At 43.4% G+C, this 22,847-nt stretch overlaps 1 protein-coding gene across 9 annotated transcripts in view; it reads right to left on the bottom strand.

Moving 5' to 3' along the window:
* Window positions 1-7,622: 7,622 nt before the first annotated feature.
* Window positions 7,623-22,847, bottom strand: part of LOC118573717 (G-protein coupled receptor-associated sorting protein 2) — a 53,642-nt gene continuing 38,417 nt past the window's right edge. Inside the window, exons 1-10 of one of the 9 annotated variants that reach the window (XM_036174045.1) lie at window positions 13,708-13,831; window positions 13,209-13,297; window positions 12,608-12,683; window positions 12,345-12,448; window positions 12,111-12,214; window positions 11,877-11,980; window positions 11,676-11,746; window positions 11,442-11,512; window positions 11,037-11,114; window positions 7,623-10,768 (exon numbers count right to left, since the gene is read on the bottom strand). In XM_036174045.1, the coding sequence (XP_036029938.1) occupies window positions 7,974-10,451 (2,478 nt within the window). In that variant the 5' untranslated portion in view covers window positions 10,452-10,768; window positions 11,037-11,114; window positions 11,442-11,512; ... (5 more) ...; window positions 13,209-13,297; window positions 13,708-13,831 and the 3' untranslated portion in view covers window positions 7,623-7,973. Of the gene's footprint in view, window positions 10,769-11,036; window positions 11,115-11,441; window positions 11,513-11,642; window positions 11,747-11,876; window positions 11,981-12,110; window positions 12,215-12,344; window positions 12,449-12,578; window positions 12,684-13,208; window positions 13,634-13,707; window positions 13,832-22,847 lie in introns of those variants that run through there. The other 8 variants (XM_036174046.1, XM_036174044.1, XM_036174047.1 and 5 more) reach the window with 8 other exon arrangements.

Raw genomic sequence — 22,847 nt, 5'->3', positions numbered from 1 at the left:
GGGTATTTGAGGGGTAGTATGGAAACCTAATACAGTAAACTTCCTGGAAATACATACATATATGAATGTGATCTAAATGAAATAGCCAAATCATAGGGAAGACAGAGTACCAACTGGCCATCTTTTGTCACCAAACAAAGCTTCCAGTACTGGAATTGGGCTATATCTAATTGAGTTGTCCAAACGGTCACCATGGATATACCCAAACAACTCAGACTGTTGCCAAGACTATAGGTTGCTCTCTACAACCTGACAGCAAGGCCCCATTGCTGAAGACAATAGCTACACAACTTAGGTAACCTGGAGATGTCAGGTTGGTCTTTGGTATAGGATAGTACTCTGCATGCTATCAAAAGAGAAACATAAACACCAAGCCAGCTACAAAACCTTTAATTTACAATGGTGTCCTGCCTGCAAGATATGATAGGGCAATGGTGTCACAAAGTCTGTGGGAGTAACCAAGCAATAAGTGATTTGACCTAAGGCCTACTCCACAAGATGGAACCCATACCTGACACTACTTTCATGACCAAGAACCAGAGACTAGATAACCCAGGGACATAGGGCAAAACCAAATAATACTAGTCCAAAACAAGAAAAAATATAGTGGTAAAATGACTCCTAATGACATTCTGCTATACTCATAAAACAGTGCCTTGCTCAGCCATCATCAGAGAAGCTTCCTCCTACAGTAGATGAGGACAAATACAGAGACCCACAACCTGATATTATGCAGAGTGAGAGACCTTGGAACACTTAGCCCTAAATGAGATGTCTCCATCAAATCCCTCCCCTTAGATAAAAAATTAAAATATCATTAATATAGTTATCTTCTCTCACCCTTTTGGATAAATAGTATAGGCTATTTTATGTAACATCAGGACCAGTTCAGATATTACCTGCCCTAAAATGCTATCATCAGAGATTTGTCAACTTTCTAGTTATGAATGAAATAAGTGAAAAAGAAAAACAAAAAAGAGATGTGTGCCTTCTTGAAGCACAGGTGACAGTCCTTGACTCTGCATTAATTTCAAAACAACAATCTTCAGTGAGATCTCATTTATAAAAAAATTCAACTAATTTTCTATCAAGGTTTTCAAGGTTCACCAGCCTTTCTTAAAGCTCAATCTTTCTATTTCCAAATTGTAACACTATCTTCCAAGTAAAAAAGAGAGAGGACTAGAGATTAAAAGTTAAAAATGTTCATAACTGGAAAAAACTTGGGAGATTATCCTGCCCTCTCCAAATACCTAAGGAGTGATCAAAAATCATGATTGTTATTTTTCCCTATTAGCACATGCACTTATGTGCATACACACATCTGTTATGTGGCTATAATTAAAAATTTGACAGGCATGAATGGGTTAAATATTTGCTTGGCAGTAGCTATGGAACCTAGACATAACCTGCCAGACTAAAATTTTAAGTTCCACAAACACTAATATAATAGTGACAAGATTTCCAGACTGAATGTGTGCTGATAAAATATAAGATTGATAACTTTAGAAATTATCCAAATTATAAGTGAATGGCACAAAGTCCTACATTGTAATGTTATGTATACTACACAGGTAGGCTATTCCTCTACTGTAACTTAATCTGAGGTGTATAGGATCAAATGTTGGCTTTATTGGAGTTGGCCTCTAAATCTGTAAATAGGGACACAGTTGTTCTTACATCAACTCTTCAAAATCAATCACCTAGAGTTGGAGTCAGACCCCAGATATTGAAGAGCACAGTCACCAAAGTGACCACCATCACTCAATGAGATAGATGCCAGTCATAATTCTCAGAGTCATCCATACTTCCTACTGACAAGTTATAAATGTAGGGGTTCCAACATTGGGTTTCATAATTTGCTGGAATAATTCACATGGGACAAGGTGTGGAAGGGTCTTAACCACAGCTTTTACGCCCACTCCATATGGAGTCAGGGTGTATCTTCCTTTCCTACATAACAGTATATTTATGAACCAGTTACCTCTACTTAGCATTGAAAAGAAGAATTTTTAATTTACTTTTCGTGTGTGTATGTGGGGGTTATGGTAAGTATATTTACACGTATCATTTGCAAGTATGTTTGGCAAGAGGCCAACATGGAGAACCTTCCTCTATTGCTCTTCACATTATTTCTGGAGAGATGATATTTCACTAAACCTGTGACTCACCAATTGGCTAAATTGTTTGGCCAGAAAGCCTTGGGGTTCCTTCTGTCTTGGTCTTCTGCTTTCAGCCTCTCAGCTCTTGGTTTACAAGTCTGTGCCATCATACATAGCCTGCTTTTTACATGGATGTTAGGAATATCAACTCAAATTCTCATGCTTGTCTAGCAAGTACAATAAGCAAACTCCATACCAAACTAAAGTTAAGTATTCGGGGAGGGACTCATTCTAGGAGCATTATTGAGCATCACTGTGATTGAACTCAATACTCAGTCCTCCTTGGACCTTGACACAGCCCCAAATTCCAAACTTCTAATACTAGGATCTCTCCTTCTGGGTACTGTCCACATCCTACAACACAACAAAGACATCTTATTACTCTTGTTTGTCAGGAAATTTCAAGGCTTTTTAAGCTCTGTGTCAAGAACCAGGAATGGAGATCAAATAGTCTTTACTATGCCACACCATGCTTGCAATCTTCTCTAAAAAGAACACACTGACATGGACAAGGAAAAACAGGTCTTGAGAGGAAAACCTCAACACTAGTATTACAAGAATTCTGCTGAACAGAAGGTAAAGAATAACAACAAATGCTTGGACAGATAGGAATGTTAATTATTCTGATTTCATCATGACACATTGTATGCATATATTGAATTATCACAGTGTACCCTATAAATATGGACAACTATTATCTGTCAAAAATAAAGAGAGGAGGCAGGGATCTTCATCCCTAGCTCCTGGCACAGACTCATAAAGTCTTAGTTTCCTCAGTAACAGATACAATATAAACATGTTTTAACATTTGGCCTTAGTTCCTTGCTCCATAATAAATGAGATTCTAAGAGTAAAAGAGCCTTGAAATCTTTCAAGTATTCAAACTTGCTGATGACATGATGGTGACTAAGCTTCCTAAGTAGCATTAAGACAGGTCTGGTCACCAGCAAAAACAATAACAAAAACAAACAAACAAGATATGCTTTGAAAGCTGGGACTTTGAGCCACATTCCCTAATTTTCAGGGACAGCAATGGGAATTGGAGATTGAGTTAATCACCAGATGTCAGTTATTCAATTAATCTAGTCTATATAACTGGACTTCTTTAGTGGTTTTAATGAATAGAAACTGAAAGTTTCCTGATTGGTGAATGCATTCATGTACTTGAATGGTAGGGTACTGCAACTCCTTCGGGACACCATCTCCTGTCTCTTCTACTGTTCTCGACACTGCCCCGAGTACCACCTCATCTACTTTGCACTCACAGACTTTAGAATATTTTGTTATAAACTAGTAACATTAAAGGGTTTTCATGGCGCCAGACGGCGGTGGTGCACACCTTTAATCCCAGCACTCAGGAGGCAGAACCAGGTGGATCTCTCTGAGTTCGAGGTCAGCCTGGCTACAGAGCGAGATTCAGGACAGGCACCAAAACTACATGGAGAAATCCTGTCTCGAAAAAACAAAAACAAAAAAATGAAGAAGAAAGAAAGAAAGAAAGAAAGAAAGAAAGAAAGAAGGAAGGAAGGAAGGAAGGAAGGAAGGAAGGAAGGAAGGAAGGAAAGAAAGAAAGAAAAGAAAAAAGGGTTCCCATGGCTTCTTTTGAGTATTTGTGACACATTTCTGAAGATGAAAATGGTTGTAGAAACCAGTGACTAGTCTCCAAGTCAGAGAGAAGTGTTAGTAACCCGAAGATTCACCATGTATGATTGTAATCTGACACTGGGGGCAATCTTGTGACACTGAGCCCTTAAACCATGCAGCCTTTACTAGCTTTAGTTAGCATTGTATTGGAATTAAATTGTAGGCCATGTACATAGTGTTTTCAGAGACCTGGAAAAACTACTTGGTTTAAAAAAAAAAAGCACACGCACATTTATTGTCATGTGAACTGAGAAACTGTTTTCATTTACTTGGTACTCAGGGGATATGGAGGAGTACTCAGAAAACAGCAATGTACCAACTGGCTGCTGTCTAGGATGGAAACAAAGGAACGCAACCTCAAAAATGAACAATGAGCAAAATACAAGGAACATAGAAAATAGTGTGCAGAATAAAACCTATGAGGTTTTTTAGGAAGTAATTTGTATAGTACCCCTGACAAGTCTCTCAGATGCAGGACAGCAGAAAAAGGGAGTCTCACAAGAGTTAGCAGCATGTTTTCCTAAATAGGAAAGAGCTGCTGCCTGGGACTGAGATCCAGGACTTAACCTTTAGAGATTAAGAAGATGAGAGAATCCCAATGAGAAATTCCATGGAAAAGAAAAAAAGCACCTAGATTTTCTCCCTTTCATTCTGTCTCCTATCTTCATCCCTAGGTTTTTCCCTAGTCTATTCCTGGCCGTTTGGAACCCTGGAGGAAAAGGTAGATACCACGTTTGCTCTTTTCCTCTCCACAACTGTTAGCTGCCCTGCGACATCTCCAGTGGCCGGATGCTGCCATTAAGGAAATCAGACAGAAAGGAGACAATAAGAGAGGAGGCCACGTCACGGGAAGCAGAGTGGTAGCATAACCACTGTTACTGCAGTTTCCCCTCTCTGGGTTCCTAAAGCCAATTCTACCTGTAAGGTCATCACCTCCCCCGCCCCCCACCACACACACACACACACACACACACACACACACACACACACACACACACACATACACAGAGGATGGGGAAGGGGAGGGACGAAGGGAAAGAGACAGAGACAGAGACAGAGAGAGGAGATACAGATATAGCCTAGAGATGGAATGAAATGGTATTCAGAAGACAGGAGAGAGTGAGATGACCTGAGGCATTTCAAGCACTCTCATCCAGTCTGAATCACTACCACCCAAAGGATGCCATTTCTCAGCTCCCACATACTTCAGTAGTAACTGCTGTTTCTCCACAGGAATCCATCCTCCAGGATGACTTGTACCAGCTTCTTGAGCTCCTGACTTGGCAAACATACCTTTGACTGACTGAGGGCTTATTTCTTCCATCCAATCAATACTATCATTCTGGACACATAAAAATGGTTTTCAAGCTAACACAGCATGGACACCAGCTCAACCACCTGAACCTCTTGCCCCCTGTTCTACCTATCCCAATCATCAGGTATATGCCTTTCTGTCCTTCTTGGTGACAGTAAACATACCTCTTTCTGTGTCTAAGCAAAGGCCTCATCTCCACATAAACATACACATAGACAACTCCACATCAGACCAGCAAGACTACAGAGCATATGTAGTAGCTCTGAAGCATGGGGAACAGAACAATATCCTGCCTCTGGAGTTGACCTCCTTACCAGAAGAACCTGAACCTCCTTACCTTGAAAATGGTCAGAAGGCTAGCTGGATTAGTAGTCAAAATTTCCAGCCTGAAGCCCTGGGGGCTTGCTCTCTAAGAGTGCTTGGCCTAAAAGAAAAAGGTTCCCTGAGGAGTTGAGTCATGAAATGATTCTTTAGCAGTAATTTGTATAATGTTCAAACAAGTGAAACCATACACAGAAAATCTTGAAATATATCAACAAAATGAATTTTTAAATACTAGTTCCTACCATGAAGACTATTCCTGTTAAAGTTTGTGGTTGTAAAGGGAGACTAAATTGCCACTTTGTCCTATTTCTAAATTTCATATCCTAAAATCAAATGGGAAAATGTCTCATTCTACAATGTTCAGGCAAAATCAACACAGGTTACTAGATACTATTTTAGTACACCATGGGACTCCATATTCTATTGATTAAGCTACTTTTTATCCTTGATTAGGCCTGATATTCATTTGTAGATATTATGCTTACTAGATATAGAAAAAGATTTGTACAATAGTATGAATAACATTAAATGTTCCAAGGTATTGCATGTAAGATGGTTATCAGCTTTTTTATAATTCTGTGATATTATCCTATCATTTGATTCCCTGATATATAATTTTTAACTTTATATTGTGTATATGGAATAGACATCTATCCCCTTTGACTATTATTAGCAGTTATTCATTGTGTTGGTAAAATTCTTGCACCATGCTCCCATTTTATTAATACAAGTCACAATTTTATCTGTTTGAAAATATATAGCATTCTCAGACCAAAGAAAATAAATATTTTTCTTCTGTCTAAAAATGACAAAACCTTTTCTGTTTCCCACAATTTTTCTATTTCTTGACCTATGAAATACTCCTGTGTGAAGGCTTGTTGTAGCCTGTGACTTTTTTGTTGTGGCAAAATAAGCAGGACATAAAACTTACCATTTTAATCAGTTTAAAGTGTACAATTCAGTGACATAAGTAAATTCTCAAGGTTGTTGCAACCATCACCACTGTCTAGATGCAGAATTTTGTTGCCACCTAAAAAAGGAAATGTTATGATTGTTTGAGTGTAATAATTACATGAGAAATTTCATTTTTTGTACCATCAACAGCCTAATACAAACAGTAATCTTGGTTCTGAAGTTTCATTCATCTGTATCTTTTCTAAATCACTTTATCTCTAACCTTTCTTTAATACTTTAGGTTCATCATTTATACAAACATACCCTTTCCCGGCATGCCCGTCTACAAACAGAGTCACATTAGATGGGAACATATTAACTTTTGTATGTTATGCTAAATTTTGTGTTTCTTAAATGCCTGTCTCTAAGAATTTAAGTTTGTATATTTTAATTCAGATAAGGGCTATATGAAGCTGCTTTAGTCACAATGAGCTCAGACATTTTATTTATACACAAATTTTAAAGTAATAGCTATTTTTTCAAATATGATGCCAAATTCTTCTCTAGTTGCTATATATAAATTACTAATGTTGTTTCATGTCAATAAGTAAATCCATACATAGTTATTTCGATGGTTAATACTTTCCTTGGACTATCATCATACAAGAAATATTACTTCTGAGCCCATTTAATTAGACGTGGTGGTCCTCAACCTTCCCTTGAGAGGTTTCCTCATGTTGTGGTGACCCCCAACCATAAAGTTATTTCTGTTGCTACTTCACAACTATAAATTTGCTACTGTTATAAATTGTAAATATTTTTTGGCAACAGAGGTTTGTTGAAGGGGTCACAATCCGTAGATTGAGGACCACTGAGTGAGAGTCCTTTTCATTCACCCTTTAGTAGTATTGAAGCAAAACCTATACTTGGAACTGTTAACTACTGTTTGGATTACACAGTTCCTCAAAACTTACCTTATCCTAATTTTCCAACTATATTACTTTCTAATCTCCTCTCACTTATTTCACCCATGTTACTGGAACAGATTTTCCTACCACACACTTTTCTTCACATCACCCTGGTTCATTTCCAAGAATGCTTACTCTTCAGTGACTTTCTAGGTCCCACTTCTTTGAAGCATTTCTTGAGTGCCAAAGCCCACAGTAGTCTCCCTACCTAAAATAGGATTTTCTAGTAAGCATGTGTTTGTTCTAATATTAATCATTTATTTTAGAATGTGTATGATGTATCTGCACCTGGTTTTGAAAGTGAAGAAGGGTCATTTATGGCAATTTCAACATTGAACTTTATTGAAAACACAGACTCAAGTAGAGAACCACATGTTTAAAGAACACATAGCAGGGTAGCTTACTCATATGACTTGGTTCACTGGGAGCTCAACACTAAAAATACCACAATCTGGACAGTAAGACAAATAGCAACAAATGTGTTTTCAGTTCTGATATTCATTTTGGCATCCACAAATGATCCAGCTCACAACAAGAGTTTGACAAGTTTAACATTAGCATTAAAAATATAAGTTACAACACAGAACCAGACTGGGAACACCAAAGCACTATTTGGGGCTCTTTGGGAACATAAGGCTGATCAGTGGCAGGTGGTTAATCACACTGACTTTACTGTCCCTCCTCGGGATCATTTTGATTGTCTATTTGGATTTGTAGTCGTTTAGCCAGCTCTTCAAACTCATGGAATGCAGAAACAAGTGGCTCAAGACTGAAATCATCATCAATTAAAGACATTGCTCCACTTTTGACAATATTACTGATATTCTGAAACATTTTGATAACAATCTGAATGTTATCGTTTGTCTCCTCTATGTTGAAGAGACCCACAAATATTGACAGAGCTTTGGCACTGAATAGTTTCTTTGCCACCATAGGATTCTCAGACAAGTTCAACAGCATTTTCAGAACATGAAACTTTGTTCTTGCATTACCCGTGGTCAATAAGTTGAGAAAGCCAGACACATAATTGGCAATCAGTGTGTGATAATCAGTAGTTATTGTGAGGTGTCTAAGCATCCTTATTCCAGTTAGCTGCTCAAGTGAATTCACACCATGTGCAAGGGTTTCCTCACACACTTGGCATATAAATGTCTCAATCATGTTTAGATTCGGATAAGGTGGAGCCATGTGGATCATATTCTCCAAAAAGTTAGTCCTAACTCGGGAGGAAGGATAATTCATCAGGGTTTCAATAAGTGAGACCACACCAGAATCTCGAATGAAATCACGGGTAAACTGAGAAGCAGTTCTCATACCCATTGCAATTTTAGATATTTCGTGGATAAAAGGATCACGAATTTTGTCCATTAGCAGAAGGAGCTCTTCAAACTCTGCAGAGCCAATTTTAAGCTCACACTGTATGCAGCTGCAAGACCAATTCTCGGGCTGTGTACTTTCCTTGGCCTTGAGGTGTGCTCTTATTTCCTGAACTGATCGGTAAGAGGGATCATACTGAAATGGGAACTCGGGCTCAGGCAGATCAGGCTGAAGCCCAGATTCCTGCTCTTCCCCTTCTGCACCAAGTTCTGCATTCTTGGCTTTTGCCTCAGAATTTTCAGAATCCCCTTCAGAGATTCTAAAGGGGAAGCCAAGCCCACGGCAAATACCAGGTTTGAATTCAACAGTAACTTCATCCCAGGTTTTGGGCCTAGATGCTACATTAAGCTCCTCAGCTGAATTTCTGAACCTGCTCTTGGCCTTGTACACAGGAGTGGGATTTAGGTCAAAGCAGGCCTCATCTCTATCCCAGAACCAGGACCCAAATATGGCCTCTTCTTCAGACTCAGGCCTGACCTCATCTCTGGCCGCAGCCCCCAAAGTGGGCTTTTCTTCGGTCCAGAACAAAGATCCACCAATGGCTCCCTCTTCAGCCCCTGGTTCAGATTCACAGATTGCTGAAGCTCCAGCCTCCAAGCTAGTCTCTTGTTCTGCCCAGAACCAGGAGCCAATAATCACTTCCTCCTCAAACCTGGATTCTTGTTTGGCCCTGTCACTGTTTTCAACATCTTTTGGGTTCCTGTTTTTTAAGATGTGATTAGACTCTTCCTTGTCTCTGCGTCTGAATCTATTAGCTTCTTCCCCAGGCAAAACCCAGGACTCTTTATAGAACTCATCTTCAGATTCAGATTGGAAATAGTCCCCCCTCTTTGTCCTGATCTTAGGTCTCTCATTTGCCTCGTCCCTGCCTCTGGGCCTAAACAAGTCATTGGTGTTTTCTCCAGCCCAAAAGCCGAATGGGTTCCCCGCCTCATCCTCAGACCCAGACCCAGAATCAATATAGGGCTCTGGTTTGGACCTGGGCCTGGACCTGGCATTAGTCTGATGTTTAGCCCTGTGCCTGGACCTAGTAGTTGCCTCTTCCCTGGGCCATGATCTGATACTGGTCTCCTCTCCAGTCCAGAAAGAAGACATTGTAGAGCTTTCATCTGCTGACCAAAACCCAGACTCATTAGAAGTCTCCTCTCTGGCTCTGGGCCTGGGATAGCACCAAGAACCCGAATTAGCCTCCTCTCCTGGTCCAAACCAGGGCTGGATTCCAGCCCGACCCTGGGTCATATTGACCAGTTCTCTATCCATAGACATACTCTTAGATTTAGTAACTGATGAAGACTCAGACTCAGCATTGACCAGTGGCCATGTGACAGCATTAGATAATGGTGCTCTCCTAGCCCGTGACATTGCCTCCCTCTGGGCCCATGCTTGGGCATCATCCTTAGGCCTTGCTCCCGGGATTGGCTTGGCCTCAGTCTTAGGGCGAGCACCACCTACTGCCCTGGCATCAGTTTTGGGCCTGGCACCAGTCATTACCTGGGCCTCAGATCTAGGCCTTGCTCCAGGCAGTGCCTGGGCACCATTTTTGGGTCTCGTTCCAGACCCTGACTGGGGCTCAGTTTTAGGCCTTGCCCGAGATGAAGATTTTGATTCAGTTTTGGGCCTTGCTCCACTTGTTGCTGGAGCCTGGGGCCTGACTTTGGGTCTGACCACCAGAGGGACTTCACTTTCTCGATCAGCCCCACCCACAACCTCTTCCTGAGGCTTCTTATCAGGTTTGGCCTGAGACCCAGTCTCAACTTCTGCCCCAGTCATGGTAAAAATTAGAGAGAAGGCTCAATTAAGAATGCCTACCAAAGCCCCAGTCTCAAAAATAGATCTGCCACAGCACTGTATCTTCACACACTGACTGTTTGATGATCCAAGAGATAGAGTGAGTAGCAGGGGTAAACCACCAATCTGGCACCAATAAGATTCCTACCCAAGCACAATCTCAGTCAATAACACAGATACAGTTCAGAAGAGGCGAAACCGAGCCAGAGGAGGATGGACAGGTCCTAGGTGGGTGCAGACCTGTTGATTGCACTGGTCAGCAGCAACCCCAGCACCACCAAGCAGCCACTGCAGCTGATCTAGGAAGAGAAAAAACGAGGAAGTCAGTCTTCTACAATCTGTTGCCTCCTGTTGAAACTTCCACAGAGACACTGGGGCATGATGCTGAGTGGGGCATGATGCTCAGCTATCAGAAAACCTCTATGTTCCCTCTGCCTGCTGGAAAACAGGGACAGGATTGACGAGACAGTCCACACGCTAGAAATGGGAGCCCCCAAATCTCACAGTAGTCACTCTTGGGTGATCTCTACTACCCCCATCTGAAAGTGAACCCTCTCCCATACCAACCTTCCTCGATGTGGTGCGATTCTCTCCACTTTTCTATGTTCAGGTGGTATTAAGACCAACAGATAAGGGCAGGGAGTCCTACAAATGCATAAAAGAAAATGGAGTCTCAATGCTTGGTATACAGGCACACATGTCTGAGCCCAAACAGACAATAACAAAATCACACCTGCTTTCTATCTAAAGTTTATGTTCCCTGGTCCCAGCTCTCAGGTCTTGTCTTATGCATCACAGACTAACTCACATCTACCCTCACCATTCCTAGTATCTCTGAAAGGAAACAAAAGATGCTGTGGCAGTGAGCAAATTTAGGGGGCAGTAAGGACATCATGCACCCTCTTGGGTTACAGCAGTCTGCATTTGTCTGCTCAGTACCTGACTCCTGCACTGTCCCTGATTCTCACCAACCTGAGAGACCTGAGACAGTCTCCTCGATGTCTTCTTTCTTTCTTGCAGAATTGACCAGCCTTAAAGCAGGCCTGTGGACAAAGAGATGAAAATGCAAGACAATCGGGAAATGATGGCATCAGCTGTAGGCAAATTTAGGGGGCAGCAAAGACATCATGCACCCTCTTGGGTTACAGCAGTCTGCATTTGTCTGCTCAGTACCTGACTCCTGCACTGTCCCTGATTCTCACCAACCTGAGAGACCTGAGACAGTCTCCTCGATGTCTTCTTTCTTTCTTGCAGAATTGACCAGCCTTAAAGCAGGCCTGTGGACAAAGAGATGAAAATGCAAGACAATCGGGAAATGATGGCATCAGCTGTAGGCAAATTTAGGGGGCAGCAAAGACATCATGCACCCTCTTGGGTTATAGCAGTCTGCATTTGTCTGCTCAGTACCTGACTCCTGCACTGCCCCTGATCTCACCAACTTCCAGAGATCTGAGACAGTCTCCTCGATGTCTTCTTTCTTTCTTACAGAATTGACCAGCCTTAAAGCAGGCCTGTGGACAAAGAGATGAAAATGCAAGACAATCGGGAAATGATGGCATCAGCTGTAGGCAAATTTAGGGGGCAGCAAAGACATCATGCACCCTCTTAGGTTATAGCAGTCTGCATTTGTCTGCTCAGTACCTGACTCCTGCACTGCCCCTGATCTCACCAACTTCCAGAGATCTGAGACAGTCTCCTCGATGTCTTCTTTCTTTCTTGCAGAACTGACCAGCCTTAAAGCAGGCCTGTGGACAAAGAGATGAAAATGTAAGAAAATCAGGAAATGATGGCATCAGCTGTAGGCAAGTTTAGGGGGCAGCAAAGACATCATGCACCCTCTTGGGTTACAGCAGTCTGCATTTGTCTGCTCAGTACCTGACTCCTGCACTGCCCCTGATCTCACCAACTTCCAGAGATCTGAGACAGTCTCCTCGATGTCTTCTTTCTTTCTTGCAGAACTGACCAGCCTTAAAGCAGGCCTGTGGACAAAGAGATGAAAATGTAAGAAAATCAGGAAATGATGGCATCAGCTGTAGGCAAATTTAGGGGGCAGCAAAGACATCATGCACCCTCTTGGGTTACAGTAGTCTGCATTTGTCTGCTCAGTACCTGGCTCCTGCACTGCCCCTGATTCTCACCAACTTCCAGAGATCTGAGACAGTCTCCTCGATGTCTTCTTTCTTTCTTGCAGAACTGACCAGCCTTAAAGCAGACCTGTGGACAAAGAGATGAAAATGCAAGGCAATCGGGAAATGATGGCAGCAGCTGATTCAGTTGAGAAGAACACCACCAAGGATAAGAGTCAGATCATGTGTCTTTCAGCATTTAGGGTCCCACTGCTGGAACATTCTAGTTCCATTTTGCCTGGCTGCAGGGTTTCTGTGGTAACACCCACTTCTTGATGTCATACTTATTAGTCCTTCTGCAATTCTGAGGATTCGCCACTAGGTGGCCACATTTCCTCGCCTTGCGCAGCAAAAAATGGGGGAAGGGCGCCGCACATTCTAGAAGGCAGGTTCTCAAGTGGTCCTTGGATTTATGACTCCGTCATCATCCCCAAACCATCTTTTCAGACCCCAAATTTGGGAGAGAGGGAAAGGGCATTGGGGAAAATACCTGAAAGGCTGTGAGAAATGAGATTAGGAGACACTAATGGATACCCCACCTGTTCTGGTCTGTCACCCCCACCCTTTTCGCATCTCCAGTCACTGTCTGGAGCCCACTCCCATTGCCACACACCTCCAGAAATCCAGGTCATTTTCCTGTTCCTCTTCCCTCAAGCCTCTGGTCTACAGATGCTCACTGTGGCCTGTCAGAGTACGCCAGACCTACCGCGCAGAGAGGAGACTTTGCCATCAAGCAGGAGCCTGTGGGAAGGGACAGCACCCAGGACGCAGGGTACAAGGGCCCCTCTCCGGAAACAGACCAGAGCCCTAGTAGCCAAGGCGACTCACCACCCACCAGCTGAGCTGGCCCCAGAACTGGACATCAGCCTTGCACCCCCCACATACACACACCCGTGGGCTCCCGGCGCCCCCTCCCAACTCCCGCACCGCCATTTCTCCCGCAGCTTCCTACCCCATAATCTTTCCCATGGTCCAGACTGACACCTGAAGGGAGGCTGTCAGGCTGTCTGGTGCGCCAGCCTCCAGACCATCACACTCAGCCGCCCTCCCCACACCCCCACCCACCCCCACCCGTGCCCGCGGCCCGAGCCGCGTTCCCGCTTCCTCCTCACCGCCTAGATCTCCGGGATCCGCCACCACTGCAGGGAGCCCCCACGACCCGCTCGCCTCCACCGCACTGTCAGGGCCGGGCGGTGGTCCGCAGTGCGCGGCCGCCCCAGCCCTCGACACACCCCCACTTGCCTGGCCAGGCGCACGGCCCAGGTCTCCGGGCTCCCCCCGCGTCCCCGTCTGCTCCCGGCTGTGCTCCGTCCTCCGCAGCTCCGCTCACTGTGCTCTCACCGCCGCTTTGCGCGCGAGTGCAATGGCAGAGCCGCGTCCCGCCCCCACGCCTCTGCACCAAACGGGCAGGGGCTGCTGCGCAGGATGCGGCAGGAGCAGCTCGCCTCGAGGGTGTCGGGAAGGGGCGGAGGGATACGGCGCGCTGGGCTCGACGCCCCCTCCCGGGCCCACCCTAGTTCCGACTCCGAGTGGGCGGGGCCGGAGGCAGCCCCCTCCACTCGGAGGGGTGGGTCTCGCCCCTGGGCTTCCGCAGACCCCTGTTCGCCCTAACCAGAGACCACCACCACTTTTCTGGCGCCACTACAGTGTGTGGGATGGCTGAGAGCTAGGGTCTATGAGGGCTTTTGGGGAGGTGGGGGGGAGAGGACGGACTATATGAAGGGGGGTGTCTGGAGTTGGGGAGCAGGAGGGAGCAGCGGATGGATACTGAGTGGGGCCCCTTGGTACATCTGCACCTCAGAACGAGGCTGGACATTGCCTACTCATCCTAATGCTCCCTCTCTACTCCCCCTCCCATTTTCCGCCCTTTTTTGACGCCAATGGAAGGGGAGGGGGACTGTCAGTACTGCAGCCTGAGAGGGGACAGGTGACCTAGCAACAGCCAGCCAGTAGGTTCCTGTTGTTTCTCCCATGTTTCCTTTCACTGGCTCATGCAACCATGAAGAGGAGGAAGGCACTTCTGAAATGGGGGCTTCCTTTACATCCCCCACCAGTGCCCCTATTCCAAAGGGGAGACAGAGGCAGAGAGGAAAGGAGGGAAAGAAAAAGAGAGGGAGAGACAAGGAGAGAAGAAGGGAGGGAGAGAGAGGGGGATGGAGAGAGAGAGGATGAGTCTAAGTAGCAATACCTTCTGATTATTTATTGCCTGTCCCACAGTGCTCTTTTCCTGTCAGTATTTGCAGGGTGTCATAGAGTCCTGCCTCTCAGCTGTCCCACAGCCAAGTGTTGGGACCCAGTTTAGGCCTGTTCAGTTTTCCTTGCCGATTGGTTCTCTGAAATCTTCTCTTGCCAGTCATGTCCAAGCCTTCATATTTGACAGCGTGCAGACGCAGGAGGGATTAACTAGCTTGGATCTCAGCCCTAGCTAGCTAGCTACCTAGGTTCACTGTATGTCTCAGGGAAAGGACCCTCCATGCATATTTTCCCTTAAGACCCACACCTGGCTGATTTTGAATCTTTCCTTTTGCCTCACCCACAAAATTACCTCTGCTCTTCTTTCTCTCTTTTCTGTGCTTGCTTTGTGGGAAAATCAGCAGTGACATGAAGCCCACACTGAAGCAGTTGGCTTTGCCCATTTAGAAATTCATTTAAGCATCCACACAGTGTTTAGTAAAAATAACAACCCCAAGTCCATACCCAGGATATGTGACTATATGTTATTTGGCCAAGGAGAATTGAAATTGCAGGTGGAACTATGGTTATTAATTGCAGCATTTAACACACAATTTTGCTGGATTGTTCTGCCCAATATAACTGCAAGAGTACTTAGGTGTGGCATAAGGTTCTGTGTTTGAAGAAAGCAGCATAGAAACAGAGGAGCTGGAAAGTCCATTTTTAGCTTTGAAGATGGAAGGAATATAGTAGCCATAGAATGTAATCTGGCTCCAGAAGCTGTGCAGAAAACCAAAGAAGATTTTCCCATAGTGATGTTACCAGGAAAGGAACCCTCAGAACACATTTGCCTTAGTCACCTTTTAAAGTAATTTCTAACCTCCATAACTGTAAAATAATAAATATGCATTATCTTAAACTACTACATTTGTGATACAGTTGCCTCTGTCTAGCCCCTATTCCACCTCTGTATGTTCAAGGAACCCTGGATGGGATATTTTTTTCTAAAATATGTTCCTGTACGTGTTCCTGCCAACATTCCCCGAGCAATGGAGTTTAATGAGTTTAACAGGCTGTACATAGTATTCAGTATTTAAGCCTTTTAACGAACAATTTATCATTTTATGTATATAGCTGCTTTTGCGTAGGAGCATGTCTGTGCACCACATGCTTGCTTGGTACCTGAAGTGGTCAGAAGGAGCATGGGATTCCTTGTAACTGGAGTTACAGATGTTTGTAGGCCAATATCTGGGAATCAAACTCAGGTCTTCTTCAAGGGTAGTAAGGGCTCTTAACAGCTGAGCAGTCTCTCTAGCCTCTTGTTTTAGTATTTCAAGCAGTCCAAAGCAGATGAAGGTATATTGAGAAAAGCACATATGTTATATGGAAATTTTGTGGTGTTTTGTGCAAGTAACTTGAGTTCCCCCATGCTTTGGTCTGAGGGCATTCTAGAAGCACTATGCTGCGGGATACTGAGGGAGTCGCTGTAATTTGTTAAAACAGTATTAAGAAACTCCTTTCCCATCCTGGCAAGTCCTACACTCACTATCTTTTGCTGTGTTTCTGTCTCTAGGACACAGACATTTATATTATTGAAATTGCTTGGCCATTAGCTCAGGCCTACCATTGTCTAGCTCTTACTCTTATATTCAGCCCATTTTTATTAATCTATACTTTGCCACGTGGCTTGTGGCTTACTGGCACCTTACATCTTCCTTGTCCTGGCTGCTGCTGTAGTGTCTCCTTCTCCCTTCCTGTTTTCTCAATTCTCCTCTCTGTTAGTCCTGCCTATACTTCCTGCCTGGCTACTGGCAAATCAGTGTTTTATTTATACATAGTGATATCCACAGCAGAGAACCCTTTTGTCATCGTGAGGTTTTCCGTATTTCCATATCAGTACTTATTTATGAACAGATATTTCACTCACATTGTTTATATGTTAAGAAAAAAAGTAACCCCCAAATGACTCAGGCTATTGCCAAGGCTAGTTGTTGCTCTCCACAAACTGATGGTAAGGCCCTATTGCCGAAGACAATATCTACACAACTCATTTAACATGGAGAAGTTGAGCCTGTGCATACATAGAGCCTTCACCCATACTGACTAGTGTTCATGCTACTGGAAATTGCTCAGCACACTACCAAAGGAGAGAGACATACAGGCCCTTCAATCTACAATGCTGTCCTGTCTGTAAGATGAACCCATGGTAACAGTGGCACAAAGCTTGTGGAAGTAACCAGTCAGTATCTGATGGGATTTAAGGTCCCCTCCAGGAGATGGAACCCATACTTGACACTGCTTGGTTGTCAAGAACGTGAGAATAGATAGGCCAGGGACCTAGTGTAAAACCAAATACACTGTTCTGCTAAAGGAATGTTTGAATAAAATGGCTCCTAATGACACTCTGCTGTACTCATAGATCAGTGTCTTGCTCAACCATTATCAGAGAAACTCCTTCCTGAAGCAGATGATAATAAATACAGTGACCCACTGCTGGACAGTGCAGAGTGAGAGATTTTGGAACACTCAAGCCTTAAACGGGGCATCTCCATCCCCAAATTCATCCTCTCAGGGCTCAGTGAACTCTGCAGAGGAGGAGGCAGAAAAGTTTAAGGGCCAGAGGGGATGGAGAACACCAAGGAAACAAGGCCCTCTAAACACAGCAGAGCCAATGCACATATGAACTCACAGAGACTGTGGCAACTTGCATAGGGCCTGGAAATGTGTGAGACTGATGGGGTCCCGGTACTGAGATGGAAAGTGGACACAAGCCCACATCCCTAACACAATGGAGTCTCACTGAGTATACATATAAGGCTAGTACCCATGCCCAATAATAGATGGCCAACAAAAACTAGCTCAATGACATTTTTAGAGGTTCTTGGTCTCATAAAGTTTTGTCAGGTTTTCTTTTTTTCCATGCAGGTCCCTTGCATGTATGTATGTATGTATGTATATATATAAATGATTTCTGGTTTTATATTTTTACTGGTTTTCTGTCTGTGTTTCTGCATCTATATATGTTTCTTGTGCTTTTTCTTTACTTCGTTTTTTTTGTTTGTTTTGTCCTATTCTAGTTTGTGGGCTTGTGTCCACTTTCTTAGATGTCTGTTTGTATCCTAATGAGTGAGGAAAAAAGGGGTGCTGTGGGATGTTCTGTATGTTAAATGTGTTGCTCTGATTGGTTAATAAATAAAACACTGATTGGCCAGTAGCCAGGCAGGAAGTATAGGTGGGACAAGGAGAAAGGAGAATTCTGGGAAGCTGAAGACTGAGGGAGAGAGACACTGCCAGCCGCCGCCATGACAAGCAAGATATAAGGTACAGGTAAGCCACGAGACACGTGGCAACTTACAGACTAATAGAAATGGGTTAATTTAAGATAGAAGAACTAGATAACAAGAAGCCTGCCACAGCCATACAGTTTGAAAGCAATGTAAGTCTCTGTGTGTTTACTCGATTGGGTCTGAGCTGCTGCAGGACTTGTGGGTGAAAGAGATTTGTCCTGACCCTGGGCCAGGCAGGAAAACTAGCTGCAAAGGGGTGTGGATTTGGATGGGTGGGGAAATTGGGGGGGTCTGGGAGGAGGAGTTGGGGGAAGAAAGGAAGGAAAGAGTTCCTGAGAGTAATTTCTATAATATATCTGGAGGTGTATGGATGCTGTCTATTAGAAAAAGACCAGTTCTGCTATTTAAATGGTCTTACCTGGGGCTGGAGAGATAGCTCAGTGGTTAAAAGCACATTGCATTACCAGAGGACCCACTTCTGTGAGCCACCTGTAACTCTAGCCCCTGGGAATCTGACTTCCTCTTCGGGCCTCCATGGACATGTTCACATAAACAAAATAAATCTTTAAAACAGCAATTAAATGGTCTTCCATGGTGTACTTTTCTTTTTCTCCATAGTATAATGCTGTGGGATGTCCTGTATGCTGTGAATATATGTTGCTATGATTGATTGATAAATAAAAACACTGATTGGCCAGTAGCCAGGCAAGAAGGATAGTGTAGGTGGGACAAGGAGGGAGGAGAATGCTGGGTGGAAGAAGGCTGAGTCAGGAGATGCTGCCAGCCGCAGTGATGAGTACCAACATGTAAGATACTGGTAAGCCATGAGCACTGTATAGATTAATATAAATGGGCTGATCTAGACAGTGGTAGGCCTGAGCTAATGGTCGAGTAGTTTAATTAATCTGAGTGATTATCTTATAAGTGGTTGTGGGGTCCGTGGGGTTGGGCAGGACTGGAGAAAACTCCAGCCACAGTATAACTCATTGGTGAATAACACCAAATTCTGAAGGAAAGAGAGAGAGAGAGAAAGAGAGAGAGAGAGAGAGAGAGAGAGAGAGAGAGAGAGAGAGAGAGAATGAGAATGAGAATCTATATTCCCCTAACTGCTCTCCTTACTGCTACAGGTGACTTAAAGCCACTGGTACTTTTCATTTCAATCCCCAAACCTATAAATTCAAAGGCATTTGAAAATGATGTCAGCACCAATGCTTCTCTTTTTGGGGCGGGGGGGGGGGGGCGGCACTGGCATTTTGTTGTGATATTTACCTGTAGAGGAATGCTTTTACCAAAAGCTGACAAGTTTTGCTGCCAGACTGGAAAAGCTATTGGAAAATGTGTTGTGTATTTATTTAGAGACACAGACTATGTGTGACGAGAATTTTTTGACCTGAGAACAGCTTTATTCTATGCTTTCTGTGCATACCAGTGCTTTGCCTTCCCTCCTTTTCCCTTCCGGTTATCTTAGCCTGCAGCTGCTTGCCAGGGATAACCCCTTCCTCCCCTTTCAACCTATCTCCCTTGCTTCGAGACTTAGCTGATCCCAGCCTTGTTCCCTCTTCAGCAACACAAAGGGAGAGAGGAGAGATAAATAACACTAAAGATGCTTTAAAAATCCATAGGGAAGCATATATTTCATACTTATCTAAAGTTACATATAACATATACAAGTGTGTATGTGTGCATAAACACACACATACTCACATGTTCCATAGTTTATCTAACAAAAATCCCAATACCAACCATGAGAAACCTCGTTTAAAGTTATTGGTCAGGGAAGCCCATGAGATTCCTCCCAAACATTTAAAGTTGTTGGTCAGGGGAGACCATGAGATTCCCCCCAAACTTTAGTTTAGTTGCCTCCCTGAATTTGAAGGTGACACCCACTCACTGAAGACACCGCACACTTTGAACACAGAACTTGGAGGAATCAAGCTGGAAATGACATGGAAGCCTTCTTCCTGAGGATTAGCTTTCACAGTACAAGAAGGAGATATGTAATCTTCCAAAGGAAAGACAAATTCAAGTCTTAACCCAGCTCTGACACCTATAAATACCAATGACCAGCAAGGGAAGATATCCCCAAAGGTGTAATAGTGACACTTGTACCTTGAGGGTAACCAACAGCTGTCTAATTGAACTTAAGGCCTGCTCAATAGCAGGGAATTCATATCTGGTACTATAAATCTATCAACTACCCTTGGCTGGTGATGTCATGACCCCTACAGGAGAGCATACTACCACCACTTTTTAAAACCAGTATAATTTCTAAATGCATTCTAATAATTACCTTTATACACACAGATAAGCATAACTTTCACATATCATCAAAGAAAACGTTTTGCTGCAGCAGCAGCAGCAGCAGCAAAACAGACATACACCATTACAGAAAGGTACCAACCAGTTGGTCAAAATGCAAAGAACACCCCTGGCCGTGGGGTGCCCAGCCTCCACCGGTATGTCTACAACACAACCACTACATCTAAGGATGTACATTTGGGGACCATCACAGGAAAGGGTCTGCCATGAGATTGTCTTCTATACAGAAAAAGCACCTATAAACTCTCAGCAATGTGTAGTAGCCTGATCAATGACAATGCCAGCTGACATGCCAATGTATCCAGATGGGTGAAATCTCACAACATGCCACCCTAGGTGAAGAGCTATAGACAATTAATGACTTCTGAGAGAAAGAATCATTCCTCCCCAGGGATGAGCTCCCTAATTAATTACCTAATAGTAAGTAGTCAGCCTCCAAGACATATACATGTGAGCAATACTAAATTAACTTAGCAGAATGTATTTATATATGTATATGCAACAATAACTATTGAGGAAAAATAGAATGGATAAAAAGAAAAAGAAAAGAACGTAAGGCTGAAGAGATGATGGCTCAGCAGTTAAGAGCACAGACTGCTTTTCAGGAGGACTCAGGTTCAATTCCCAGCACCCACACAGTGACTAACAACTATATTTAACTCCAATTCCAGGGTACCAGATGCTCTTTTCTGGCCTCCACAGGCATCAGACATGTACGTGGTGCACAGATATACATACAAACAAAACATCCGTACATGTACAATAATAGAATAAAAGAAAGAAGAGGAGAGAGATACGTTGAGAGGCCCTAAGGGGAGTTTAAGGAAGGAAGTGAGAATAGATATGGTCATAATACATTATATACATGTATGAACTTTTCAAACAATAAAGAAAAATAATGACAGCTGACCCAAGCTGGTGGGAGCTCATGGACTCTGGCCTGTCAGCTGGGGAACATGCAGGGGACCAAACTAGGCCCTCTGAATGTGAGTGACAGCTATGTGGCTAGACCTGTTTGGGGCGCCCCTGGCAGTGGGACCAGGACTTATCCTGGGTGCATGAAATGGCTTTTTGGAACACGTTCCCTAGGGTGGGATACCTTGTTCAGCCTTGACACAGGGGGGAGGGGCTTGGTCCTGCCTCAACTGAGTATACCAGATTTTGTTGACTCCCCAAGGGAGGCCTTACCCTCTCTGACCAGTGGATGAAGGGTGGGATGGGGGGAGGTGGGGTCCAGGAGAAGGGGAGGGAGGGGGAACTGGGGTTGGTATGTAAAAAAATTTCTTTTAAATAAAACAATTTAAATAAAAATCTGCAACTTAAAAAACTGAGTGTATGTGAGGAGAAGTGGGGGGGAAGTTTGGAAGGAATTAGAGTGGAGGGGTATGCTACGGATTTGACCAAAACACACTGTATACTTGTACTGAAGTCTAAAACAAGTAAAAATATATTTTATTAAAAAATTTCAATGATGTATTCATTTTTATTTTATGTTTTGCCTGTATGTATGTAAGTGTAGTGGGCGTGTACCTGATCCCAGAGGACACCAAAAGAGGGTATTATATCCCCTGATACTGGAGTTACGGATGGTTGTGAGCTATCATATTGTTTCTGAGAAAAGAACCCGAGTCCTCTGAAAAAGCAGAAAGTGCTCTTAAATGCTGACCCATGTCCCCAGTCCAATGTTTAAAGTTTTTAAATGAAGGAGTTACTTTTTTATTCCCTTTCATATGTCTAACTAGATTAATTATATTTTTCAGATTGTGTAATCTTTTTTGTCCCCATGTTTACTTTTTTTCCCTTCTCTGCCATAATTTAGCAGTACTTTTGTTATTTTTCCTAACCCAAGTTTTTCTTCTTCACTCCTTTTCTCTTTATAGTTTTACATTATATTTATTATTAGTGCGTGTGTGTGTGTGTGTGTGTGTGTGTGTGTGTGTGTGTGTGTGTGTGCTCACACATGCATACAATACAGAGCACCATAGTGAGCCTGTGGGTGTTGTGTGAAAAACAAAGATCATCACTTTGTAACAAAAGCACTGGAATCTTGCATTAGTGAAAGTGAGGGAATTTATTTTCTGACTTTACAAAGTCAGACACTGTCTTTGTTAGGGTTTATCTTGCTGTGAAGAGACACTATGTCCATGGCAACTTCTATAAAGAAAAACATTTAGTTGGAGGGGTTAGTAAAAATATTCAATTGGCTAGTTTTGGAGTTGCACATCTTTAATCTCAGCACGTGGGAGGTGGAGTAGGAAGATCTCTGTGAGTCTGTGAGTTTGAGGGCAGCCTGGTCTACAGAGTGAGTTCTAGGACAGCCAAGGATATACAGAGAAACCCTGTCTCAAAAAAAATTATAGTTATATTTGCTACAATATATCTGATTCAACTCTGGTTTACAATATGCTCTATATGGTGATAAAAATGTAAGGTTATAAAGGTCTATTCAGATTAACAAAAGCAGACTTAGGTGA

Source organism: Onychomys torridus, chromosome X (genome assembly GCF_903995425.1).
Source record: "Onychomys torridus chromosome X, mOncTor1.1, whole genome shotgun sequence".
Classification (NCBI taxonomy): domain Eukaryota; kingdom Metazoa; phylum Chordata; class Mammalia; order Rodentia; family Cricetidae; genus Onychomys; species Onychomys torridus.
This window is presented reverse-complemented; position numbering and strand designations above follow the sequence as displayed.